Raw genomic sequence first — 24,661 nt, forward strand, 5'->3', positions numbered from 1 at the left:
AAGGCAGGGGACGCGTGTTCGTGCCCCAGTCCGGGAGGATCCCACGTGCCGCGGGGCGGCTGGGCCCGTGAGCCATGGCGGCTGGGCCTGCGCGTCTGGAGCCTGTGCTCCGCGACGGAAGAGGCCACAGCGGTGAGAGGGCCACATACCACCAAAAAAAAAAAAAATCTAACTTTACACCTAAAGGAACTGGAGAAAGAAGAACAAAAACACCTCAAGTTAGTAGAAGGAAAGAAATCACAAAGATCAGAGCAGGAATAAATGAAATAGAGACAAAGAAAACAATAGCAAAGATCAATAAAACGAAAAGTTGGTTCTTTGAGAAGATAAACAAAATTGATAAACCATTAGCCATACTCATCAAGAAAAAGAGGGAGAAGACTAAATCAGTAAAATTAGAAATGAAAAAGAAGTCAAAACAGACACCGCAGAAATACAAAGCATCCTAAGAGACTACTGCAAGAAGCTCTATGCCAATAAAATGGACAACCTGGAAGAAATGGACAAATTCTTAGAAAAGTATAATCTTCCAAGAGTGAACCAGGAAGAAATAGAAAATATAAACAGACCAATCACAAGTAATGAAATTGAAATTGTGATTAAAAATCTTCCAGCAAACAAAAGTCCAGGACCAGATGGCTTCACAGGTGAATTCTATCAAACATTTAGAGAAGCGCTAACACCCATCCTTCTCAAACTCTTGCAAAAAATTGCAGAGGAAGGAACACTCCCAAACTCTTTCTATGAGGCCACCATCATCCTGATACCAAAATCAGACAAAGGTACGACCAAAAAAAGAAAATTACACACCAATATCATTGATGAATATAGATGCAAAAATCCTCAATAAAATACTAGCAGACAAAATCCAACAACACTTTAAAAGGATCTACACCATGATCAAGTGGGATTTATCCCAGGAATGCAAGGCTTCTTCAATATGTGCAAATTAATCAATGTGATACACCATATTAACAAATTGAAGAATAAAAAACATATGATCATCTCACTAGATGCAGAAAAAGCTTTTGACAAAATTCAACACCCATTTACGATAAAAACTCTCCAGAAAGTGGGCATAGAGGGAGCCTACCTCAACATAATAAAGGTCATATATGACAAACCCACAGCAAACATCATTCTCAATGGTGAAAAACTGAAAGCATTTCCTCTAGGATCAGGAACAATACAAGGATGTCCACTCTTGCCACTATTACTCAACATAGTTTTGGAGGTCCTACCCATGGCAATCAGAGAAGAAAAAGAAATAAAAGGACTACAAATTAGAAAAGAGAAAGTAAAACTGTCACTGTTTGCAGATGACATGATACTATACATAGAAAATCCTGAAGATGCCACCAGAAAACTACTAGAGCTAATCAATGAATTTGGTAAAGTTGCAGGATATAAAATTAATGCACAGAAATCTCTTGCATTCCTATATATTAACAATGAAAAATTTGAAAGAAAATTTAAGAAAACAATCCCATTCACCATTACAACAAAAAGAATAAAATACCTAGGAATAAACCTATCTAAGGAGGTAAAAGGCCTGTATTCAGAAAACTGTAACACTGATGAAAGAAATCAAAGATGACACAAACAGATGGAGAGATATAGCATGTTCTTGGATTGGAAGAATCAATATTGTGAAAATTTGACTGTACTACTAAAAGCAATCCACAGATTCAGTGCAATCCCTATCAAAATACCAATGGTATTTTTCACAGAAGTAGAACAAAAAATCTTACAATTTGTATGGAAACAAAAGACCCCGAATAGCCAAAGTGATCTTGAGAAAAAAACCGGAGCTGGAGGAATCAAACTCCCTGACTTCAGACTATACTACAAAGCTACAGTAATCAAGACAATATGGTACTGGCACAAAAACAGAAATATAGATCAATGGAACTGCATAGAAATCCCAGAGATAAACCCACGCACCTATGGTCAACTTATCTCTGACAAAGGAGGCAAGGATATACAATGGAGAAAAAGACAGTCTCTTCAATAAGTGACACTGGGAAAGCTGGACAGCTACATGTAAAACAATGAAATTAGAACACTCCACTAACACCATACACAAAAATAAACTCAAAATGGATTAAAACTTAAATGTAAGACCAGGCACTATAAAACTCTTAGAGGAAAACGTGGGAAGAACACTCTGACATAAATCACAGCAAGATCTTTTTTGACCCACCTCCCAGAGTAATGGAAATAAAAACAAAAATAAACAAATGGGATATAATGAAACTTAAATTTTTTGCACTGCAAATGAAACTATAAACAAGATAAAAAGACAGCGCTCAGAATGGGAGAAAATATTTGCAAACAAATCAACAGACAAAGGATTAATCTCCAAAATATATAAAGAGTTCATGCAGCTCAACATGAAAAAAATAAACAACCGAATTCAAAAATGGGTGGAAGACCTAAATAGACATTTCTCCAAATAAGACATACAGATGGCCAAGAGGCAATAAAAAGCTGCTCACCATCACTCATTATTAGAGAAATGCAAATCAAAGCTACAATGAGGTAACGCCTCACACTAGTTAGAATCGACATCATCACAAAATCTACAAACAGTAAATGCTGGAGAGGATGTGGAGAAAAGGGAACCCTCTTGCACTGTTGGTGGGAATGTAAATTGATACAGCCACTATGGAGAACAGTGTGGAGGTTCCTTAAAAAACTAAAAATAGAATTACTATATTACCCAGCAATCCTACTACTAGGCATATACCCAGAGAAAACTGTAATTCAAAAAGACACATGCACCCAAGTGTTCATTGCAGCACTATTTATAATGGCCAGGTCATGGACGCACCTAAATGCCCATCGATAGACAAATGGATAGAGAAGATATGGTATGTATATACAATGAAATATTACTCAGCCATAAAAAGAATGAAATTGGGTAATTTGTAGAGACGTGGATGGACCTGCACACTGTCATACAGAGTGAAGTAAGTCAGAAAGAGAAAAACAAATATTGTATATTAACGAATATATGTGGAATCTAGAAAAATGATACAGATAAAGAGTTTGCAATGCAGAAATAGAGACACAGATATAGAGAACAAATGTATGGACACCAAGGGGGGAAAGTGGGGGGGGCGGTGGTGGGGTGAATTGGAAGATTGTGTTTGACATACATACACTAATATGTATAAAATAGATAACTGTATAAAATAAATGTATAAAATAGATAATAAGAGCATGATATATAGCACAGGGAACTCCACTTCACTGTACAGTAGAAAGTAACACAACATTGTAAAACAACTATACGCCCCTGAAAAAATTATTCACGTTCATGTTACAAAATTACAACAGTATACAGGAGTGTAAAATAAAGAGTAAAAAGTCTCCCTTTACCACCCTCCTACATATCCACTACCCAGAGGTAACTAGAGAAAGTTACATGTGTACTTTCCAGAAATTTTCAATTTATACTTTTATTTCTGTAGAATAATATATATAGTTCAAAGAATCACAAATGGTATTTTACTGTGTAAATACATATATGGTATATAGTGTAAACATATACTATGTATATTTAATATATGTTGAAACTACAGAGTTCCATATCAACCTGCACATCAGTATTTACAGATGTCTAAGTTTTTTAACTGTTTTATAGTATCACATTGAATGAGTTTTTCCTAATATCTCAATTGCTGGATACTTGTTTCTTATTCATCTTTTTAATATTATTACCAACAGTGCTACTGTAAAGATTTTCACTACTTGTGAAAAATAATTTTAGTTAAATCCTTTAAAGTGGAATTGTTTAGTCAAAGGGTATATACACTTTTTATTATAAATATATGCCAAATTGCTCTTCAAGAAAGTTGCGCCTCTACTAGTAGTATATAAAAGTGTCATTTTTCACACTCTATGTGACTTAGCTATTATCATACTTTAAAATCTTTGACATTCTGATGAGTGAAAAATGCTATCTTGTCATTTTAATTTGCTTATCCTAATTATATGTGACATTAATCATGTGCTTATTGGACATTTTTTTCTTATATGAGCTTCATAGTCAGTTCGTTTTTCTATGAGCTTCATAGTCAGTTCGTTTAGCCACTATTCTTTGGATTATTCACCTTTTCCATGTCAATTTGTAAAACCTCATTATACTTGAGAGAATTTTGACCTTTATCTCTTAAATGTTTTGCAGATATTTTCTCAGAATTATTCTTTTTATTTGCGACATTGTTTACTGTATTTTTGTTATATGGTCAACATATTTTAAAATGAAAAAATACTGAACAAGTATTGGCTTTCCTATCCTTGACTCAAATTATTTTCTTTATAGCTTGAAAATATTATCTTATAAAGTGCTTAAACTATTAACATTTAAGACATATCAACAAAAACTTTATTTCAATTAACTAATTTATACGGTAAATTAAAATTTTCTTTTATTCTGATTCTACCTTTAAAACGACCACTAACTATATTTCATTTTCACATACGTTATGCTATTTAGGAAAAATATTTCTATTTTCAGTGTTCTACGCAAGAGTTCTTCCTGATTGTCAAAACCCTGTATCACCTGAAGTCAGAATTTCAAGCACTAATACCTGCTGTTAATTCCCATGTTCAGTCAGAGTTGCTCCAGACATTTATTTCAGAAATTCCTGAACTCCTCAGTCCAGTGGAGCATTACTTAAAGATTCTCAATGAACAAGCTGCCAAGTAAGTAGCAGACCCTTAGTTCTTCCTTTCTAGCAGTGAAAGTAATGTATTTGCCATTTGATGTGTGGATACTTAAGCTTCTATAGAAGTAATGATAGAAGTTGCATGTAAAACTAGAAATGTGATCGGATACTAAAGGCTCTATATTACAGCTGGAAATAACACTTAGTGTTTAGGCAGTTACGTCATACAGAACAAATGTGGTACTTCTCCAGGTATCAGGTGATGAAAAGGTAAAGTCCAGGCCGAGCAAGTACTAGCAGTTTATTAATCCAAAAATAGATGGCAGATGGCATCTTGTGCTTATTTGCTAGATATCCAGAGATCCTCTGCTTTATATTCAGAAACTGTGGAAGGAAAGTTATCCTCTAAGGAGTAGTCGTTTTACAATTTATCCCACAAAGAACTCTATGTATAAGAAAAAAGATTTGGCAATATTTACATTAGTGTTTATTTTCTGAATATACAACATGAAATGTTGAATTTCATGTCTTGGTTTCACCATGGCAATCATGAACTTGCAAAATGAAAATAATGTTAGGGTAATTTTGTCTGTCTTCAAAGAAATTAAGAAACTCACCCATAAGTATTTAGTGGAAGAGCTGGAATTAAAATCTTGTTCTCCTGACTTCCTACCCTTTGGTCTTTCATTATGTTTTGAAAAATAATTGTTAATTGGTATAAGTAATATGCTTTAATATATGTATTTGCATTTTCTCATTTTTTTTAGGATTGGGGATAAAACCGAATTATTCAAAGACCTTTCTCACTTCCCTTTAATAAAAAAGAGGAAGGACGAAATTCAGGAAGTTACTGACAAGATCCAAACACATTTGCAAGAAATACGAAAAATACTAAAAAATCCTTCTGCACAATATGTGACAGTATCAGGACAGGAGGTAGTATCAAACATACTTTTCTTTTACATTAGTTTTTCTCAATTGGAAAGGATATTTTAAAATGTAAATAAAAATCTGAGGATAGATGAAAGTATTATTGTTTTCTTTTTTTTTCAGATTTTCTGTTTTGTTTCTTGGAAATATATTGTAATAGCTTGTTTTGATAAGAATTTTCTTTTAATAACAGTATTTGGTTTGCTTATTTACTTTAGTCTTGGTAAAACCATGGAACTTAATGTTACATGTGTTTTAATATTATCTATTGAAATTGTAGAGAACCTTGACTATTGTAAATAATAACTTTCAAGACTTCATTTGCTCTAAATCCGGGAGAGAGAAGTTAGTCTTTTTCTCCCGGCCTGCAGATGATGAAATGATACAAACCACCTAATGCAGTGAATAACCTACACTAATTGGATCACAAAGTGATTAAATGGCAGGGGTTCCTTTTGAAGCAGTATAGCTGCTAAAAAACTGAAAAAAAAACTATAGCAAAAACCTACATTTAGTGGATCTTCCATAAGATTATGGTGCTGTCTAGAATGTGTTTTTTGGTATGTGTATTTCTGTTTAAAGTTTGATATTAGTATCTGAAAGAGAACCAGGAATAAGTACGCTTTTTAAAGTGTACTTATATCTGTCGGTCCTATTCTGAGTCTTGCTACTTCTACATCTTATGTTTAATAAAATATAAAGATTCCAACTGAGGGAATCTGAAAAATTCCAACTGAGGGAATCTGAAAAAATCCAACTGAGGGAATCTGAAAAATTCCAACTGAGGGAATCTAAAAAATTAGTAAAATAGCAAATAAGGGAATTTGTGAATAATTTCTATAGGATGAACATTTTATTCAGAATTTTTAAAAATAGATATTTTTCTAGTGGGGAAAAGTGTAATTTCAAATGTTTTTAAAATATTTGCACTGCTTTATCTATTTAGCCAAGTGTTGATTTGTTTGATTACTTGAAATAAGAAATTCTACAGTAAATTATAATCTTTATTAAAATGTTTATTAATGTAACAGACCAGTGATTAAGTCAGCCTGTCTTCTAGACAAAATTAAGATATTATATGAAGGCAGACATTTCATAATGCATTCCACATAGAGCTCTATATAACAGAAAAATGACTTCACCCTACATATACTTACTTCTCATTATTCCCCTGAACAGGCAAATACCAAATACTTAATTGTATCTCTTGGTTTCACTATATAATTATGACCTTGCAAACTGACAAGTGATCTCAGTGCCACTGTTCTGTTCTATTTGTTGAAAATGAGATGATCAAAATTGCTTGATACATTAATAAAAGATGTTTAGTAGAAAAGCGGTTACCTGGTATTACAGTGGGGAAAGATGCCATTTCTACCACTTACATGCTACATGACCATGGAAGAGTCACCCCTGTAGTGAGACTACTGTGAAGACCAATTGAGTTAAAATACATGAAAGTATTTTCTAATTGGAAGGCACTATGCACGTATTATTCATATAATACTAATAATAGTAATATAGTTACCATTTGTCAAGCACTTGTTAATGTTCAGAATGGCGCTAAGTGCTTTGCATATATTATTAATCCTTGTAACAACACAAAAAGGGATTATTCCAGTTTTGCAGGAAAGAAAACTGAGACTTGGCATAGTATAGTGAGATAAGTTACCCAAGTTAGAAGCTCATTTCCAGCCCAGGTCTGCCTCCAATCTTTATACCATGTCGTTATTTCACTCAACTCACAAATATTAATACAAGGGATTATCAACATCATAGATTTTATTTGATAAAATCCAGACATTTTAGAGCTCATACTATTCAGACTTAAATAAAGCTCAAGGCTTTGGAAGACAGCCATGGATTCATTTGGCAGTTTTAAAGTAAAAATGGGGAAAACTGATTAGGAATTCATAAGGGATAGTAGATTAGTTATTTTGTATCAGTATAGCATTGACATTTAAGAAAAAGCGCAGAGTGGAGATTAAGAAATTGGATTACAAAGGATTAACAAGGAAGGTAAATTATCTTATTATTTTTAACCTTTACTAAGTTAAGGTGATAAGTTTGAGGCAAGAAATTTCTTAGTTTTTAACAATAGGATGGATTCTTGTTGTTTTTTTTTAATCTGTAGAATCTTAATAGTACATCAATACAGAATCACTTTTATAACATTTTTTGGGAATTAGTGATTCTGTTCATTCGAACACCAAATGATAGTCAGCATTGTTATCAAATTCTGTTTAAATATTTGTACTGAAGTTATAAGCAAATTTAGAGATACTCAAAGGAATAAGAACAGACTCCATCAAATATGATTACCTCTGAGAAGTGAAGGAGGAAAGAAGGAAAACCCTTGTTTTATATATATGTGCTTCTTATTTTATACCCTTCGGTTCTGTCTGAAATTTTATTTCCATACATATAACTTTGTAATATATTTTTAAAAACCTGTTATAGCAGCCCTATGTGGTACATGGATCTTGTTAATATTAGTAAAAATAGACTGTCAAGTCAGTGTTACTTTTGGCACCATTCATTTTTTTCACCTTTGTTCCCAGTTTTTACGCGTTAGAATACTAAGCCTTATTGACTATGGTGAATTATTGTGTCTGACTCGGAGAGTATTGGTTTAGAAAATAGTGAAAGAAAGAAAATCCTGGAAAGAAAATAATGAAAGCAGAAATTTACATAGCTTTACATAGTTAGTTCATTGCTTCTGTGGCAGTCTCTTTCATGTTTTATGTGTGGAGAGAATTGTTTCTTAACCTTGAATCAGATATGGAATAGGCATGGGATGATATTTAGACTTGAGGCAGTATTGATTAGTAGTTTTCTTAAGGAAAAGGAAAGAAATATTAGTGGAAAATCTGTAGAAACAATTTTATTAATTTGCAGCATATCCAAATATCTGCTTAGCAGGTTTAAGACGTGGAAAGCAATCTCTGTTATATTTTACATCTAAATAAAAAATATTTGCAAATTCCTAAGACATAGTGGGAAAGAAAGTGGGGAGAATAGGAATGGGTGAAGTGTGGCCTTGGAGAAAACGGAGAGTTTCTGGAGTGTGATAAGAATTTCAGCAAACTTAACAATGATGCCAGTCCAGTGATTCCACGGGCTGTAGATTGAGTAACAATATCTGACATTTAACCAGGACAGAACTGGATCCCAGCAGAAGAATATGAGTGTTTGTTACAATGAATCTGGACAGACTTCTAGCATCCGCACCTGAGAAACACAGTCACGAACTATAGAGTGAGGGAAGTTGCTATGAGAACTCTCTAAGATTTCTGAAATATATGTTAATTTCCAATTTTTGTTAGTTTCCTTTTCTTTAGTAATAAAGTCTCTAAACAAAAGGCCTGTCTTCTCATTCTTAGAATGTTCATGAAATAGAAAATTTCCTATTCCATAGCTAGTGTAGAACAGAAAAAAATTTGCTAGTTGAAGACAATTCTGAGGAGAAACACAGGCTGAAAAGATGACACACAGGACCAGCACCTGAGGAAGTGACCCCAGGGGTTTAACAAGCAGGAGGTCCACGTAGCTTTCCTGATTCTCACTCTGTTTTCCATCCTGTATTGGCTCTATAAATGGCTTGCTTGAGGAGCTGTGGTCCTTAGAATGGACCCTGGATACTTACAGATTGAACAGTTATGGTCCAAACTATTCCCAAGGTGCTCCAAAGGGCTGTGACCAGTGGCAGTTGGTAATGAGTATAAGGCATGGATCTGAATCCAGAGCTGCCATGCTGCAGAGTTATGGTGAATAACTTAAGTACACTATCCTAGCTGGCTGCCCAGAGACCTCACTGAGGCAGTTGTAGCTTCTTTTCAAAATTTCCACCATCTTTAGGCAGTAATTCCTATGGAGCTCTGTGTTACACATGTCCTTCCCAAATATTAGTGATCTAACGTGGTCCTCAATTTTGCTGTTTGCCTTTGACATAGCTCCTCCCACAATTAATTTTTAAAAAGACCAATATGTTTTCTCATAGAACATTTCAAAATAATATTTAAGCAGAATTTTTTAGCCTACTCTTAAAGTGATTTCTCATCAGTGATATTTATTTTGTGAATTTTTTTCCTTAGTTACTTTTTTTTTTAGCCAAAGGGACTTTTAAAGACTCTTCAGTCTTAACTCTTTAACTGGATATACCAGATTTGAAATTGTATTAATTTCCTCTATAAAAGAGGACATCATTAGTTATAAAATCTTTGCTAAGGATGAAAATTCTTAAAATTAACCATTAATTCCTATTATAATTAATGTAAAAGCTACAATGTTTCTATTAATAGAAAAGTAAACTCAAAAGCCAGGCTGATACTGTTTTTTTTTTTGGCTGTGTTGGGTCTTAGTTGCAGTTGCAGCATGCGGGCTCTTTGTTGTGGTGTGTGGGTTTCTCTCTAGTTTTGGAGCGTGGGTTTTCTCTCTCTAGTTGTGGCATGCGGGCTCCAGAGTGCATGAGCTCTGAAGTTTGCAGTGTGCAGGCTCTAGTTGAAGCACACGAGCTCAGTAGTTGTTGCGCACGGGCTTAGTTGCCCCGCGGCATTTGGGATCTTAGTTCCCTGACCAGGGATCGAACCTGCATCCCCTGCATTAGAAGGCAAACTCTCCACCACTGGACCACCAGGGAAGTCCCAGGCTGATACTATTAATAATATGCCTATTATAAATACCTGAAATGTTGTAAAACATGTGACAAAGTTCCTGTAGCCATCTCAAAATTAGTGGCCGCCACAGAGCTTCTGGGTCCCATCCCATACAAAATAAGTGTATTTTTTATTTGTTTATTTATTTAAATAAAACATTAAGTTTCATTGCAATAATACAGGAAAGTGAACAGGAAGAAGAGATGATATATAACTAGTACTAAAAATGGAAGGTGTGATTGAAGTAGTGATTTCATTTACTTCCTGGATGATTTCAGAAAAGCTTGTAGCGTACAGTTGGATCTATAAAGATATGGTTCATATAAATGAAAACTTAAAGAAGACACTCGTGAAGAAATCTATTCCTCCCTTAATTGCTGAGGAAGTTAAGTGCTTTGTCTGAGTATACTTTTAGAGGACTTAGGTTTCTTGGATAAAAACTATTACGATGAATCCTCTTCTGTTCAGAATTAGGGACTGACCATATCTCAAGCTGATATAACATCTAATAATCAAATATTTTAAAATTTTATGCACTTAGAAATTCAGTCTTATTACTGAGTAATAGAATTCTTAAGATAAGTGGGTAGTAATAAATGAAAAAGGTCATTAAAGAAAAATCACTATTCGTAGTATGAACATAACAGTGTTACAAACATTAAAGCGCCAAGTTATATCCTTTATCACAAACTTTTTGCTGAATACAAATTGTACTTTATCCCAAGTATTGAAACCCTAATTAATAATATTTGGTTGTGCGGACACATGTGAACTCTCCCAATAACAATACTGGATTTATTTTGAATGTTTAGATTAATATTTGCTAGACTATTATAGCACAGTTTTTTTTTTTTGAATTACAATCATTACATTTATTTTCAGCTATTATAGAACAATTTTGAGGAAGATTTAAAAGATTTAAAAATATAATGGTTAATCATTTAAATATCTAACCTTTATTTGTATTTATTTTAGTTTATGATTGAGGTAAAGAATTCTGCTGTATCTTGTATACCAACTGATTGGGTTAAGGTTGGAAGGTAAGTTTAAAAATACATGTTTTTTCTTATTAACGTGAATTATGACATGTGTTTACCTGCATGCTTCTGGTATGTTAATAACCACATCCTTGACATTAAAAGCAATTTTGGCACTTCAGTTTCTTTATGGAACTTTAACTAGATAAATAATTATCTTAAACTCTTTTTATCCTGGATTTTAAAACATTTTTTCCAAAGGGTATCTTATTTGTGTACACTTTTCTTGTTTTGTGAACTACTGTTTTATTCTTATACCTCAGAGAACACTTTAAACACATGGAAAAAGAAAGTTGCAGAACCTTCAGTTATAAGATTAATTTGGTTGCTTGAACTTCTTGATGAATGCTATACCTGACATTTCTTTTAAGAAGCTGACATTTCATTTTGTGCCTCACTGAGCTTGCTTTCCATGGCACATAGTTATAATAGCTCTTTACATGTTCTTTTTTTTTTTTAAGTTATATCATGAATTGATGAAAATAATCAGAAACAAAATTAGAGAACCGCGTTGAGACCCTGCCTTTTCTCCTTGGTTAGGCATTAATCCCCAAGAGGGGACTCTTTTAAAGAAGTGGTTTTATCGAAGTGTATTTCCTCTTGTGAGTAGCATCGTTTGTGAAATATTTATTACTACTGTTAATATGTTTGCATGAACTTGAGATGAAAATACTACATTTGCCTAAGATAGTAGAAGAGGGACTAGTAGCTGGTGATGGTATGAAGGAACTCTATGTTAAGAATGGAAGGAAATTTTAACATTATTTTGACATGATGTGTGAATGATTATGAATTTTAATTATTATTTTAATTAAAAAAGAAAACTATTTATTATCCATGGCCACTATCAAAGGATCCTGAAGGCACAGTCATGGGTTTCTTTACCCCTGATACCATCCTTTTTTTTCCTATGTTACCAGAAGCTATAATTGAATTTTGGGTATTATTGATTTTAGGGAATGTTTCCTCATTTTGCAGGCATTCTTTATCTGTTTTTGTCCTGTGCTACAGCTAATGAATGGTAATATGCTTTGTGAAGAGAAATTACTAGAAATCATGTTAGTGTATCTAGAACAATCACTAAAATGTCTCACTAAATGAGTTTTGTCAGAAGAGAACTATGATAAATATGTTTGCATAGAAATCTAGATGACATACTTTAAAAGCAATAAGCAAGGCATAAATCAGTGCCAGCGTCTTTTGAACATTTCAATGATGTAAATTGAATGAATAAATAAGACGGTATGGGGGAAGTTTCACTGTTATTTTTTATCTGTTGTTTAGCTATCAGAACCTTGACAGGAATAGGTTAGAATATCAAGTCAGATTTCTAATGTGAAAGGCTCACTTATAATCCAATAACTTGCCAAATTAAAGGTAATTGTGACAGCATGTTACAGGAGTGAGGGTGCAAACAAAGATCAGGATACACTCTGTCATCACCTGCTTATCACTCAATCTTGACCTTTTCTTCTTAAAGTTCCCATCATAGTAATAGCATCAATAGCAGTAATCCCCACCACCATGGGACAACTCCTAACATTGAGTACTAATGACATAGGTACTCTGCTAAGCACTATCTGATCCTCTCAACTGTACCTATAAGGTAGATATTATTATTATCCCTATTTGATAGATGAGGAAGGTTTTTAGTTTAGAGAAAGCCAGTTTTATTGGCCCAAAGTCACATAGTTAGCAAGTAAGTGGCAGAGTTGAAGCCTTGGTCTGGATTCTCTGACTGGGGACCCATAGCATCCCCCATTGTGTTCTGCAGCTTCTTGAGGAAGAAGCAGAGATGATATGCAAGCCCAGAAGAGGAGTACATGATATTTCTTCCCATCCAGGGTCACTGTGAATCTATAGTTAGATCATGAAGAACTCTTCTTTGACTGCTTCCTGAATTAATACATTGCTATTCTTTGTAATGCTTTTTTTTTTCACTAAAATACTTTAATCATACAAAAAAGTATAAAATATAAAAAATAATACCGCAAGAGGGAAGAGATATGGGAACATATGTATATGTATAACTGATTCACTTTGTTATAAAGCAGAAACTAACACACCATTGTAAAGTAATTATACCCCAATAAAGATGTTAAAAAAAAAAAAAAAAAAAAAAATAATACCACCCTCACCAATATGTCCAACTCCCCGCTTTGTTAGGACTTCCTTTGTTATATTTGCGTCTGATCTTTTTTTAAAAAAGCAAGCATTTTCATTTAGTATAATTTAAAGAAAAAAGCTCTTTACTTATGAAACAGAAATTCTAAACTTTGACTTTGCCATATGGATATAACTTGAAATGAATTTTAAAAGCTTCCTGAACAAAGTCCTGTGAACTTCAAGTATTTTATTTACAACAAAGATCTTTGGAGTCAGTAAAGTTCAGGATCATAATTGAAGAATGTTCTGTATTTACAGCTATTTACTTTCAACGCTCATCAGAGAACAATAACTACTTTAGTTTTCTGAAGTGATGGCATTACTGATTTCTTAGTAACCTTGATTTCCTATTTATGTTTTTTCTTCTCTTCCAGCACAAAAGCTGTGAGCCGCTTTCACTCTCCTTTTATTGTAGAAAATTACAGACATCTGAATCAGCTCCGGGAGCAGCTAGTCCTTGACTGCAGTGCTGAATGGCTTGATTTTCTAGAGTGAGTTTACAATGAAAAATATAATCTGACTTTTTGCTATGAGAAATAGACCGGAAAATCTTTCCATCAAAAAGAAAAGTAGAGATTACTGCTTGTGACCTGCCATAAAATAGTTGAGTACATGTGTTCTCTGATTTTATTTTTAATCCTTTGAAATGTAAGCTCATTTTAGTCTTTAGTAAGAAACCAAATATACTTTATTGTTACTGTACTAACATTTTGTTGCTAAGAATGTTTAGTAGTGTCACTTTGAAATTCTACCTTGGACTTTGTTTACTTTTCTTATATAAAGGCTTAACATTTTCAGAGTTGGACAAGTATGGGTTAGTTATTTTGTTTTTATCATTGCCATTTAATTTTTTTCTTATATTTTTACATCCTTTACATTTTCCCCCTAACTTTGTAATTTGAAAAATTTTACATCTGTGGGAAAATTGAAATGAAGATCTATATACCCTTCACCTAGGTTTATCAAGTGTTAACATTTTGCTACATTTGTTTTATATCTCTCTCATACACTTTTTTTTCCTGAAACGTTTTAAAGTAAGTTTTAGACAGTGTAATACTTCACACCTAAATACTTAAGCATACATCTTCTAAAAATAAGGACATTTTGCTTTGTAATCTTACATCATATCTAAGAAAAACTAATATTAATTTAAGAAATATTGAATTGCCTCAATTCCCCCTCCCCCCATATTTAATTTTTTAATTTTTTTATTGAAGTAGAGTTGATTTACAATGCTGTGCCAATCTCTGCTTTACAGCAAAGTGACTCAGTTATACACATATAGACCTTCTTTTTTCATATTCTTTTCCATTATGATTTATCACAGGATATTGAATATAGTTCTATGTGCTATACAGTAGAACGTTGTTGTTTATCCATGCTGTATATAATAGTTTACATCTGCTAATCCCACACTCCTAGTCCTTTCCTCCCCCACCTCCCTCCACCTTGGCAACAAGTCTGTTCTCTATGTCTGAGTCCTCCTCCCCCCATATTTAACAAAAACTTTCACATGTTGCATTTGGTTATTATGTTTCTTTAGTGTATTTGAATCTAGAATAGGCCCCTACCTTTTTGGATTTTTATAAGATTTTTTTTTTTTTTGAAGAGTCCTGCCTTTGTCTTAAAGAATGTCTCATTCTGGATTTATTAATAGTCACGTGCTCATATTTAATTTAATTTGCTCGTGTGCTGGTAAATGGTTAACAGCCAACTCTCTGGAAGAGTAGTAGTGTGTGTTTGATTTCTGTTGTGTCACTACTCCCACCTGGACTGATTGCAATCTCCTGCTGGACTGGATTGGGAAGAGATGTGCACAGCTGAGTTTCAAGAGTCAATGGGAGCTGGCTCCAGACCACCACACATCTAAGCACTTTATATATGTTGGCTCATTATTCCTCACAAGAACCCTATTAGTGAAATACTGTTATCATCCCCAATTTACAAATGGATAAAGTGAGATGCAGAAATGAAAAATAAGTTGCTCACAACAAGGGTAAGGATTGGAGCCCAGATGCAACCCAGGGTATCTGGTGGTAGGGTGTGTGCCCCTTACCATCAGGCTGTAGAGCCCACCCATGGTGAATCTATCCATGGGCATCAGTCTAAACAGAAATCTTTCTCTTTAAAAACTTGAACAGTATTCAGTGAAGTCTTCAGGGAGCTTTACTCCATTTAAATTAACCAATCTGACAAGTGGAAAAAAAGGAACAAAAAAGATAATATGTGAGTTTTTAAAAGGTAATAAATTGGTACCGTCTCTTGTTGCCCAGCAAAGTTTTGAATTATAGCATCAGAAAGAGATTTTGTTACCGACCAGGGTTTTTGGCCTCCTTAATCAATAGAAATTGATCAGAGGCCAGACAAGAAGTTCAGGCAAGGCTTTATTGGGGCCCCTGCTGCAGCAGGGGGGAATGAGAACAAGCAACAGGTTCCCTTGCTCGCTCAGGGGGGCCAAGCTCGTTCCTTATACGGGGTGAGGGTAGGGGTGTGGCCAGGGGTCAGGCCGGAGGGGTGGCTTAGGTGGCTTGCCCACCCCTTAGGTGATGTTGTGAGCTGGGGGCGTGTGCAGCGCCCTGCTTTTTCTCCTGACCCCGTGGTTTTGCTTGGGGCTCTTCAAAAGTGACAGCTGAGTTTTTTGGTCTCTTTGTATCTTTTGTCCAGAATTTGCCCCAACTGGGCATGTGAGCAGTTAGTTTTGGTCCCATATAGTTCCTTTGTATTTTGTTGCTCGAGGAGAGGTTTGTCCAGGTGTATATCTTTGGAGAAGTGTGTGTGTGGGGGTGGGTGGGGGCGTGTGTATCGTCTCAAATATTAAGTGATTAATTCTGGATGATGAGGTTACTGGAAATTTAATGTACTTTGCAGATACATGATATCAAAAGTTTCTATAATATACATATATTACTTTCAAAATGAGAAAAATATGTTAAATTTTTTATCTTAAAAAAGAGTATTGGCTGAAATTTAGCTACAGCATTTGCAACTAGAGCCCCAACTTGAGAATAGCATTGATTGTTATGGCATACTGTTTACTGAGGTGCCAGATGGTGTGAATATAATGTCATTTCAGAAATGATTAACCTCATTGAACGTGACACCAGAGAATTGAATACCAGCTATACAAAGTGTTTTTGTCTCTTACTGAGATACTAACGGTTGTCCATTAGTCACATTACTTTTTATCAAAATATCGTAAGAAATCAAGGCTGTAACAAAGTCTGTGAATAGAAGCCTCTCTCAAAAAACTGTCTCTTCTTTTGTGTTCTAGAAGATGGGCTGTGGATATTGAATAATCTCAACTGCAGATTCTTTAAAAATTGAATTATAATACCTCTCACACAGTCACTTGATTATTTTAGAAATTCATTTGCAAATAGAAATAAAATATCCTCCTTTTTTATTAACTTCAGATATCATTGAGCAACATTTGATAGTAAACATATGATGGTAAACTGTCATAACAGCTTTAGAACACAAGTGTCTTAATCTTCTTGCCATGGACCCAGCAATATCTTTTGACCAGAAATTAAATCACAGTGTTTAGGTGAAGTTGTTTGGTGGCCTAGTGATAAAGTTGCACGTTGTTATGACATAAACCCAGTCTATCAGATTGTTATCTGAACTGCCCATTTTTCAGCTTGTCATTTTTCTAAGTATGAATGATCTCTTTGAAATTTGGCGAAGTGTAGCAAATAGACAAAGACCGAGAAGTCAAACAAGGCTTCTTAAGAATTATGAAGTTATGATGGTGATGTTTAAGGTTTATGATAGTTTTAAAATTTTTTTTCACATGCCGTATTTATACAATTGACATGAAAAAGAACATTGTCGTCCGTATCAAAATAATTACCTTCTCTCTCCTGCCTTTTTTGTTGTTAAACTGAAATGGTACTGACTGAGAGTTATGTTACTCATTTCAATCCCGGAAGTTAGAAGGTCATCAGGGACAGTTACCCTCAACCTAAGGCTGTTGGGTAGTGGCAAATTAGGGTTTTAGTAGCCTGGACAGGACTTGAGAAGAATGGAGTGACAGTAGGAAAAAATTGGCTGCTTTTTTTTTTTTTTTTTTTAAGTGCCACAGGTACTTTGACACTCAGATCCAGAGAGGCAAGAGCAGAAACATCAAATGTGGCTGCTCTCTGGCAAAAGAGAGAGTGCCAGGATAGGAAGACCGGATGGGTCAGTAATTAGAATTAGGGACAGAATCAGCCACAGTCCAAGGGATAGATGAGTGGTCAGATCTAAAATTGAAGCCAGACCAGAAATGACAAGGCCTGATCACTGGGCAACCACTCAGGGGTGTTACATCTGTGCATCACGTGGCATCTTCAAAACTGAGTTTTTTTTGTTTGTTTGTTTGATTTTTGCGGTATGTGGGCCTCTCACTGCTGTGGCCTCTCCCGTTGTGGAGCAGAGGCTCCGGACGTGCAGGCTCAGCGGCCATGGCTCACGGGCCCAGCTGCTCTGCAGCATGTGGGATCTTCCTGGACCTGGGCACGAACCCATGTCCCCTGCTTCGGCAGGTGGACTCTCAACCACTGCACCACCAGGGAAGCCCAAGAGTCATTTTTAAGGTGAAAACTTGGTGATCCTGTCTGATGGCAGGGGCCAGTCTCCTTTGTGCTTGGGATTTTGCACAGACTCCTAATACTGTTAGTGGGATTCATGTTGTTTGTTTTGATTAACTTTAATTCAGGGAGAAATTGATAAATTGTATTCATTATGCTCCATCTACTCAAAGAAGTTTAAAATATACTGTAATGTAAAGATATATTTTTCAGTTCACAAATTTTTCAATTCACAAAGTTAATGCAGAAATAAAACTGGATATTTAACGTGTTGTTTCTAGTATCTGAAAAAGTCATTTACATAGAATAGTCTAATATTAATAAAAAATCAGAAATTACAGATTCTAAAAGATCAATACAGTATTATAGTAATAACTAATCACATAGTAGCTTAATCTGGATGTCATTTTCAAGCTAGGAAGCACTCTAAAAACCTTTGGATTTAAGAAGCAAACAGACTAAATCTCTGAGTTTCTGAAACCCATAGTACAATACAGAAATATTTTTTAAGAGAAGCATTCAGCATAACAGTCATCACTTTTGTGGGGACCTTCTTTAAAAGGGTATAAGGGACTCCTGTGACAAGAGAAAATGGGATAATCTAAGCAAAAAAAAAAAAAAACAGAAGGAAACCCCCTGGATACATTCCTATATTTTTTCTTGAATAAGTCTTTCAGTAAAGTCTTTTAAGCTTTTAGATCACCAGCTACTTAATTGGCCAAAGATTTGAGTCAATGGCAGACCTATCGAAAAACAAGTCTAAGATTTAATTTCTATATGAATTATTAATAAGACAACTGACGGTTACTGAAAAAAAGTACCTTTCTTCTTGCTTGCCTTCTATGAAATTTATTACAGTGTCAACTCTATGGGCTAGATGTTAAATAAGTACATCAGATGGATTTGGGCTCTACCATCGAGAAGTTTCCAGTCAATGTGAGAGAAAGATAATAAGACTGTTATGCCTAGTTTGGATGATGCTGTGAAGGAGAAGCACAAAGGGAGGCTGACCCATTTGGCTAGTTCATGACATTATTTAAGCTAAATGAAAATGATCACTACATTAGTGTTCATTAGGTCTGAGTTGAAGTGTCATGGTCAGATGAAATGTGCAATAAGGTATTAATAGTAGACATCTTTTGTACAGAAACTTTTAAATATATATATTTCTTTCCAAGTGAAAGAAAAAGAAGCCTCAATCAAGTTATTAAACAGAAAAGTAGTTCACTGTAATTTCCACCTTTCTTAACTGCTAGGTATGCCTGGTTATTTTGTTTATGCTCATCTAAGCTAACAAAGTGATTACTTATTGTGCAGCTTTTACAGGTCTAAGAAATCAGTTTGCTCACCTTGTTGTTGTTGTTTCTGTAGGAACTTCAGTGAACATTATCACTCCTTGTGTAAAGCAGTACATCACCTAGCAACTGTTGACTGCATTTTCTCCTTGGCCAAGGTCGCTAAGCAAGGAGATTACTGCAGGTAATGTGTTTTTTCATTTCTCCCCTTTTCCAGTGCTTTAGAACAGATAGAATTATTCAATTAATTTCAGTGTTTTTATTGTAAGGTATTAAAATTACTCAAATATGTTGAACTCTTGGTAAAGCTGAATGTCATACACATATAGCTTGATTTAAAATTAAGAAATTCCTTTCTTGCTGTACCATTGAGTGCAGTGAAAGCAGATATTCACTATAACTAGAGGGGAATGTTACATATTTCAATTTTTAGGTTTATGTGGGTGACATTTTCATAAAGGAGCAATCCTTTCATTTGTTAGCATTCACTGGAACACTTTATGATATGTTTAACTTTATAATTATAAAAGTCTCATTTAAATATCATCTAAATCAGATATGGGGGAGAGTTAAGGTATGATTCATTTTGAGGCAAATTGCACTCAGTTGCTCTTCCTGAAGTCCAAATCTTAAGCATCAGCTAAATCTTTGACTCAGTGCTCTATCCTCTAGGCCCACTGGGGCACAAGGGTCCTGCTTTCCTGACCCACTGGGGTGGCAGTCCTGTTCCTGTAGATTTGCTTGGCAAAGGTTGGGCCCCTAGGGCTCCAGGCCACCCAGCTGCCACAGTGGCTCTGTGCCTGGGCCCTGCCCATGAGGTAGGTCTCTTTGGTGGCCCCACTTCTGCTGGTGCTCTGTGCCTGAGCTCACTCTGGCAGCTGCCCCAGACCAGAATTTTGCACTGGTGGCTCTCTGTGACTCCTGTGGGCATTGCCCTATCGGGGGCTCTCTGGGGTCTCTTTTATAAGAATACTAGCCCATTCTTGAGGGTTCTGCCCTTATGACCTAATCATCTCTTAGGGGTATAGTTTTGAATACCAGCCTGGTTTTTGACAACTGACTTTAAACAAGTTTCGTAACCTGTCTGATCCTCAGTTTCTGCATTGACGAAATAATACCTGCCTCTTAGAAATGTTGTGCAAATTAAATGTGATAAAGACATTATGAAACTTCTAAGCAGGACCAGGTAGATGATAAACACTTAATAAACAGCAGTTGTTACAGATGTTTATTCAAAAATCAGAAAGAATTAAGTATTGTAAAAGTTTTTTGCCTTTAATAAAAAATATCTGAGCCTAAGGGTTTTTAATATGTTTCATACCTATAATAATTTATTTTTTAAAAGTCATTTTTCGTTTTCTATCAATTCGCAATCTTGTCTGTCTCTTTGAACATGGTAAGCATAGTTATCTTAAAGTCTGTGTCTGATGATTCGAATATCTGTAGTCCTTGTGGGCCTGTTTCTATTGTCTGTTGTTTCTGTTCATTTTCATTCATGTATCTCCTTAAATGCCTGGTTATTTTGATTATCTTGTAGGCATTGTATTTGCAAAATCATTTTGAGAAATAATTTGATGTTATATTTCTTCTGAAAGAGTCACATCTCAATACACTAACGTCTGGCATCACTTAGTCCTTATCAGGGCTTGAGGTGATTCAGAGATTCAAAGGCTCAAATATTCAAAGGTTCAAAGATTCAGAATCTGCATTTCTCACTTCATATGCACTCTTATGCCTGATGCGCAGCCTTTGGTATCTCAATCCAGATTAAAGCTGTCCATAGTGCTCAGTGTCAGCCGTTCCCTCAGTAATTGGCAAACAGTCTCCCTGACCCTCAGTTCTACCCCAGATCCTGCCCTGGTAATTCCTTGCTGTCCTGTTAGTTGTCAGGAGCCTTCAAGTAGCTGTTTTCTGTACTTTATCCAACCTCTTACTTGTCCTCAGTACGATTGTTCCAAACCACCTCTTCTATCAGTAAGACAATTTCAGGAAATGTTGCACACTAAAATACTATTCTAATTGGATACTATATATTTTATATTAAGAAAAATCCACCTGAAAAATTTAAATGAAAAATCACACCATAACCTTTAAGTAATATACTCAGTCTCTTTTTTAGCAGCCATAAAATTGAGTGTAAATAGCCATGAAATAGGAAACGTTTATCTAAAATACCTTTTAAACTAGTACTTAAGTATCTGAAGTTTATACTTTTTTTTCTTAGATTTCCAACTTGTTTAAAGATTTCAGTGCATCTGAGTTATTGCAGTTAAAATTGATTATTTGGCTTCATAATTACAGTCTCTTCTTTCTAAATGCTATTAGGACACTTTATTCACTAGAGTCTAAATCTTTATGCAGAAGTTCTTATTCTAGGTCTTTCTATCCAATTCGTATTCTGGACATTATACTGTTTTATTAATATGGATTATGTTTTGTTTCTCTGGGGCGTTTAAAGGAGAATGATGCAATTTTAAAAATATAAAATAAGTAAATTTGTTCAAGTTCAATGTTTCATTCTTTTCAGGCAGAATCCAGATTTTCTCAGTTCTTTCTCTTCAGTGCCACAAAATGCCCTCAACATGATTTTCATATCTTTCTTGCTGTAACTGTCCTGTCCTGGTATATCATCTCAGCTCTCTGAATAATCATTTGCTTCTTACTATACCAGGAAGTGTTTTGTCATTATGTAATTTTGATAGTAACAGAATAAGTCAGTGTAGATTTTAGAGCAGAAAAAATCAAATTTTTATTCTAAAGTGAAAACCTTCCTGGGAAATCATATCAATGTCATGAATATATGTTGATTTCACTTGGCAGAGCACTTAGAATTTTATTTTAAAACTGATATCGCTTACAGTTGGTTTCATCTTTTTTCTTTTACAGTAGATTCATAACCCATTTAGGTAAAAACTGTATTTTAAAATTATACCCTAAAATTCAAAAACTGTCCTTTTCTTGTAATTTTAAATGTCCTTTTCCAAAGGATGATTTCGAATTGTTTACTCAGAAGATACTTTAGTGACTTTCTTTGAGACATGTGAGTGTACATTCTTGGGGTTTTGTTAGCCAGATATATTTAAGAAGAATTTAAGTATTTATTTAGGAAAGTAGTATTTCTTGGTGTTTTGAGTAAGTTCAGAAATGTGCTTATATGTGAAAGTTCTGAGTCTAAGCACTTGAGGAGGTCATTGATAGGATGTTAAGATGAAAAAGACCAGCAAGTGGCCAAGAAATTGATGAAAAGACGTTCAACCTTAGGAATCAGTGATTGCAAATTAAAGCAATGAGGTCACACTGTTAAAAATTAGAAAGTTTGATAATACCAACTTTAGATAAGGGTATGAAAAGTCACCTTTCATATCCTGCTGGTAGGAGGGTAAATTGATACAGGTATCTCATCTGTTAACAAATATGCATACCCTATGATTTGGAAATTCTGCTTCAGGAATTTCCTCTGGCTTAGAGAAACACCTGGAAATATGCACATGCACATGTATATATGGGTGTTCATTGGAGCATTGTTTATAACAGTGAAAATCTAGGCAGTCTAAATGTTCAACAGTGGAGAACAGCTAACTTATTATTCAGCACCTTCCAAAGAATGCTGAAGTTCTGACAAGGCATGATCTGTCATCTTCTGTATTCCATGCCATCAGGGTTCACTGGACCTAATTTCAGCTTTGAGTTCTTTAAACGTCTTCCAAAAAACAAAGAGACAATTTACCTTTTTTTTTTTTAAAGGAGAATAAAATTTATTCTGTCTTGCATTTACCAGATGGGTCCATTGGACCCTTTTATAAACCAAAGATTCATTTTGGGATCTTTAATGATTTTTATCTTGCTTATGTCTGGAATGCTTTACTATTTCATCATCCTAGGAATGATTTCATCACTGTTTATCAATTTTTCCCAGTATGCTGTAAAAGTCTAAAATAAGAAGGAAGCTGGAGAATGATGATGCAAAATTAAGATAGAAAGCACTGTCACGTCATTCTTCATTTTTCTCATTGTATTTTCCGAAGAGTTACATCATCTTTCAAGAAGGTATATAAGAAGACTGGAGATGCCACTCTTGTAGTTTGCTTCTAACTTTGAGGCTACACAGTTGAGAACTCAGAATTTTTCATTTCTCACCCATAATAGCAAAGAGAAAAAAACTGATGGGAGACATTTCATTGTTACTAGGTTATTCAAAAGATGAATGTGAAGGGAAAGATAGCAGTGCTCTAGATACTAATGATGGTGGTGAAATTTCTGGTGTAAACAAAATCTCAGATTATGAGTGTGTGGATAATAATATCCTAGGTGCACTGTCTCCAACTCAAGAATTAGTGTGTGAGTAATTTATTTGTGAGGGCAAAATGAAATGTAGTATTCTTATCCAGTTTGTTATTCCAAAGGAAACACACAGCATGCAATACTTAGTGACAAGAAACGGGACCATCCTGTTTTGCTAAAAGGACGTCTGGGAGTATTCTTTTATGATATTTGTGCGCTAAAATTTACTTGATGCTGTTTGCTGGTGGATAGGTGCTGAAGGCAGGAGATTGAAAGAAAATCGATGATATAAAATAAAAATACTCATTTGATTGATTATTCTAATTGTATTTATAAACGTAAGTGCAAAAATGTTTTGCAGTTATGAAACAAAGAAGATGGCTTGTCTTCTCTTTTACAAAATTATGAGCTTTAAAAGATTTCAAAAAAATTCTTCAAACAGTGCATTTTTTTTTCAAACAGTGCATTTTTGTTGCAAGTGGTAAAAGAATCAGAAATAATGATAAGCTAAAACCTATTAGAAATGTATTGAAATCTAGAATTAGTATTTATAAATGAATATGGTCCAGGTGCATGCATGACAGCTTATGAACAGTTATTTACATTCACAGTGTGTTGCCCATTCCAGGTATATATGCCTTCAAAACCAGGAAATAGAGAATAAAAATTTGAGATTTGCTGTATTTGAATTCTTACTAAAATTTGTCATGATTTTTTTCACTATTCTTTTATTTGCATTTCTACATATTACTTGTAAAATGACTTAGAAATACTTAAAAAATAAATGAAAGATTCCATTGGACCCATATGGTAAATGGTGAAATCTGCCTTTTATATGTATTGAGGAATATTAAGGGAGAAAAAAAGTAGTTGTGGAATGATATCTTACAGTATGATTTTTTTTTTTTAAGAAGAAATCACAAAGCAATACAATCAGTGTATATAAACTTAAATGCAGAGAAGAAGGTTGGAAAGAGTAGACTCCAAACTGCTCTCAGTGGTAACCTCTGGGGAGGAGACTGAGAGAAGGACAGTGCTCACAAGAGCTTG

General features: G+C 34.5%; 1 protein-coding gene across 4 annotated transcripts in view; it reads left to right on the forward strand.

Moving 5' to 3' along the window:
* Positions 1-24,661, forward strand: part of MSH3 (mutS homolog 3) — a 179,797-nt gene that overhangs the window by 95,319 nt on the left and 59,817 nt on the right. For all 4 annotated transcript variants that reach the window (XM_019929750.3, XM_019929751.3, XM_073802256.1 and 1 more), the window contains exons 14-18: positions 4,526-4,713; positions 5,444-5,612; positions 11,237-11,301; positions 13,839-13,955; positions 19,407-19,514. In XM_019929750.3, the coding sequence (XP_019785309.1) occupies positions 4,526-4,713; positions 5,444-5,612; positions 11,237-11,301; positions 13,839-13,955; positions 19,407-19,514 (647 nt within the window). The remainder of the gene's footprint in view (positions 1-4,525; positions 4,714-5,443; positions 5,613-11,236; positions 11,302-13,838; positions 13,956-19,406; positions 19,515-24,661) is intronic.

Source organism: Tursiops truncatus, chromosome 3 (assembly GCF_011762595.2).
Source record: "Tursiops truncatus isolate mTurTru1 chromosome 3, mTurTru1.mat.Y, whole genome shotgun sequence".
Classification (NCBI taxonomy): Eukaryota; Metazoa; Chordata; class Mammalia; order Artiodactyla; family Delphinidae; genus Tursiops; species Tursiops truncatus.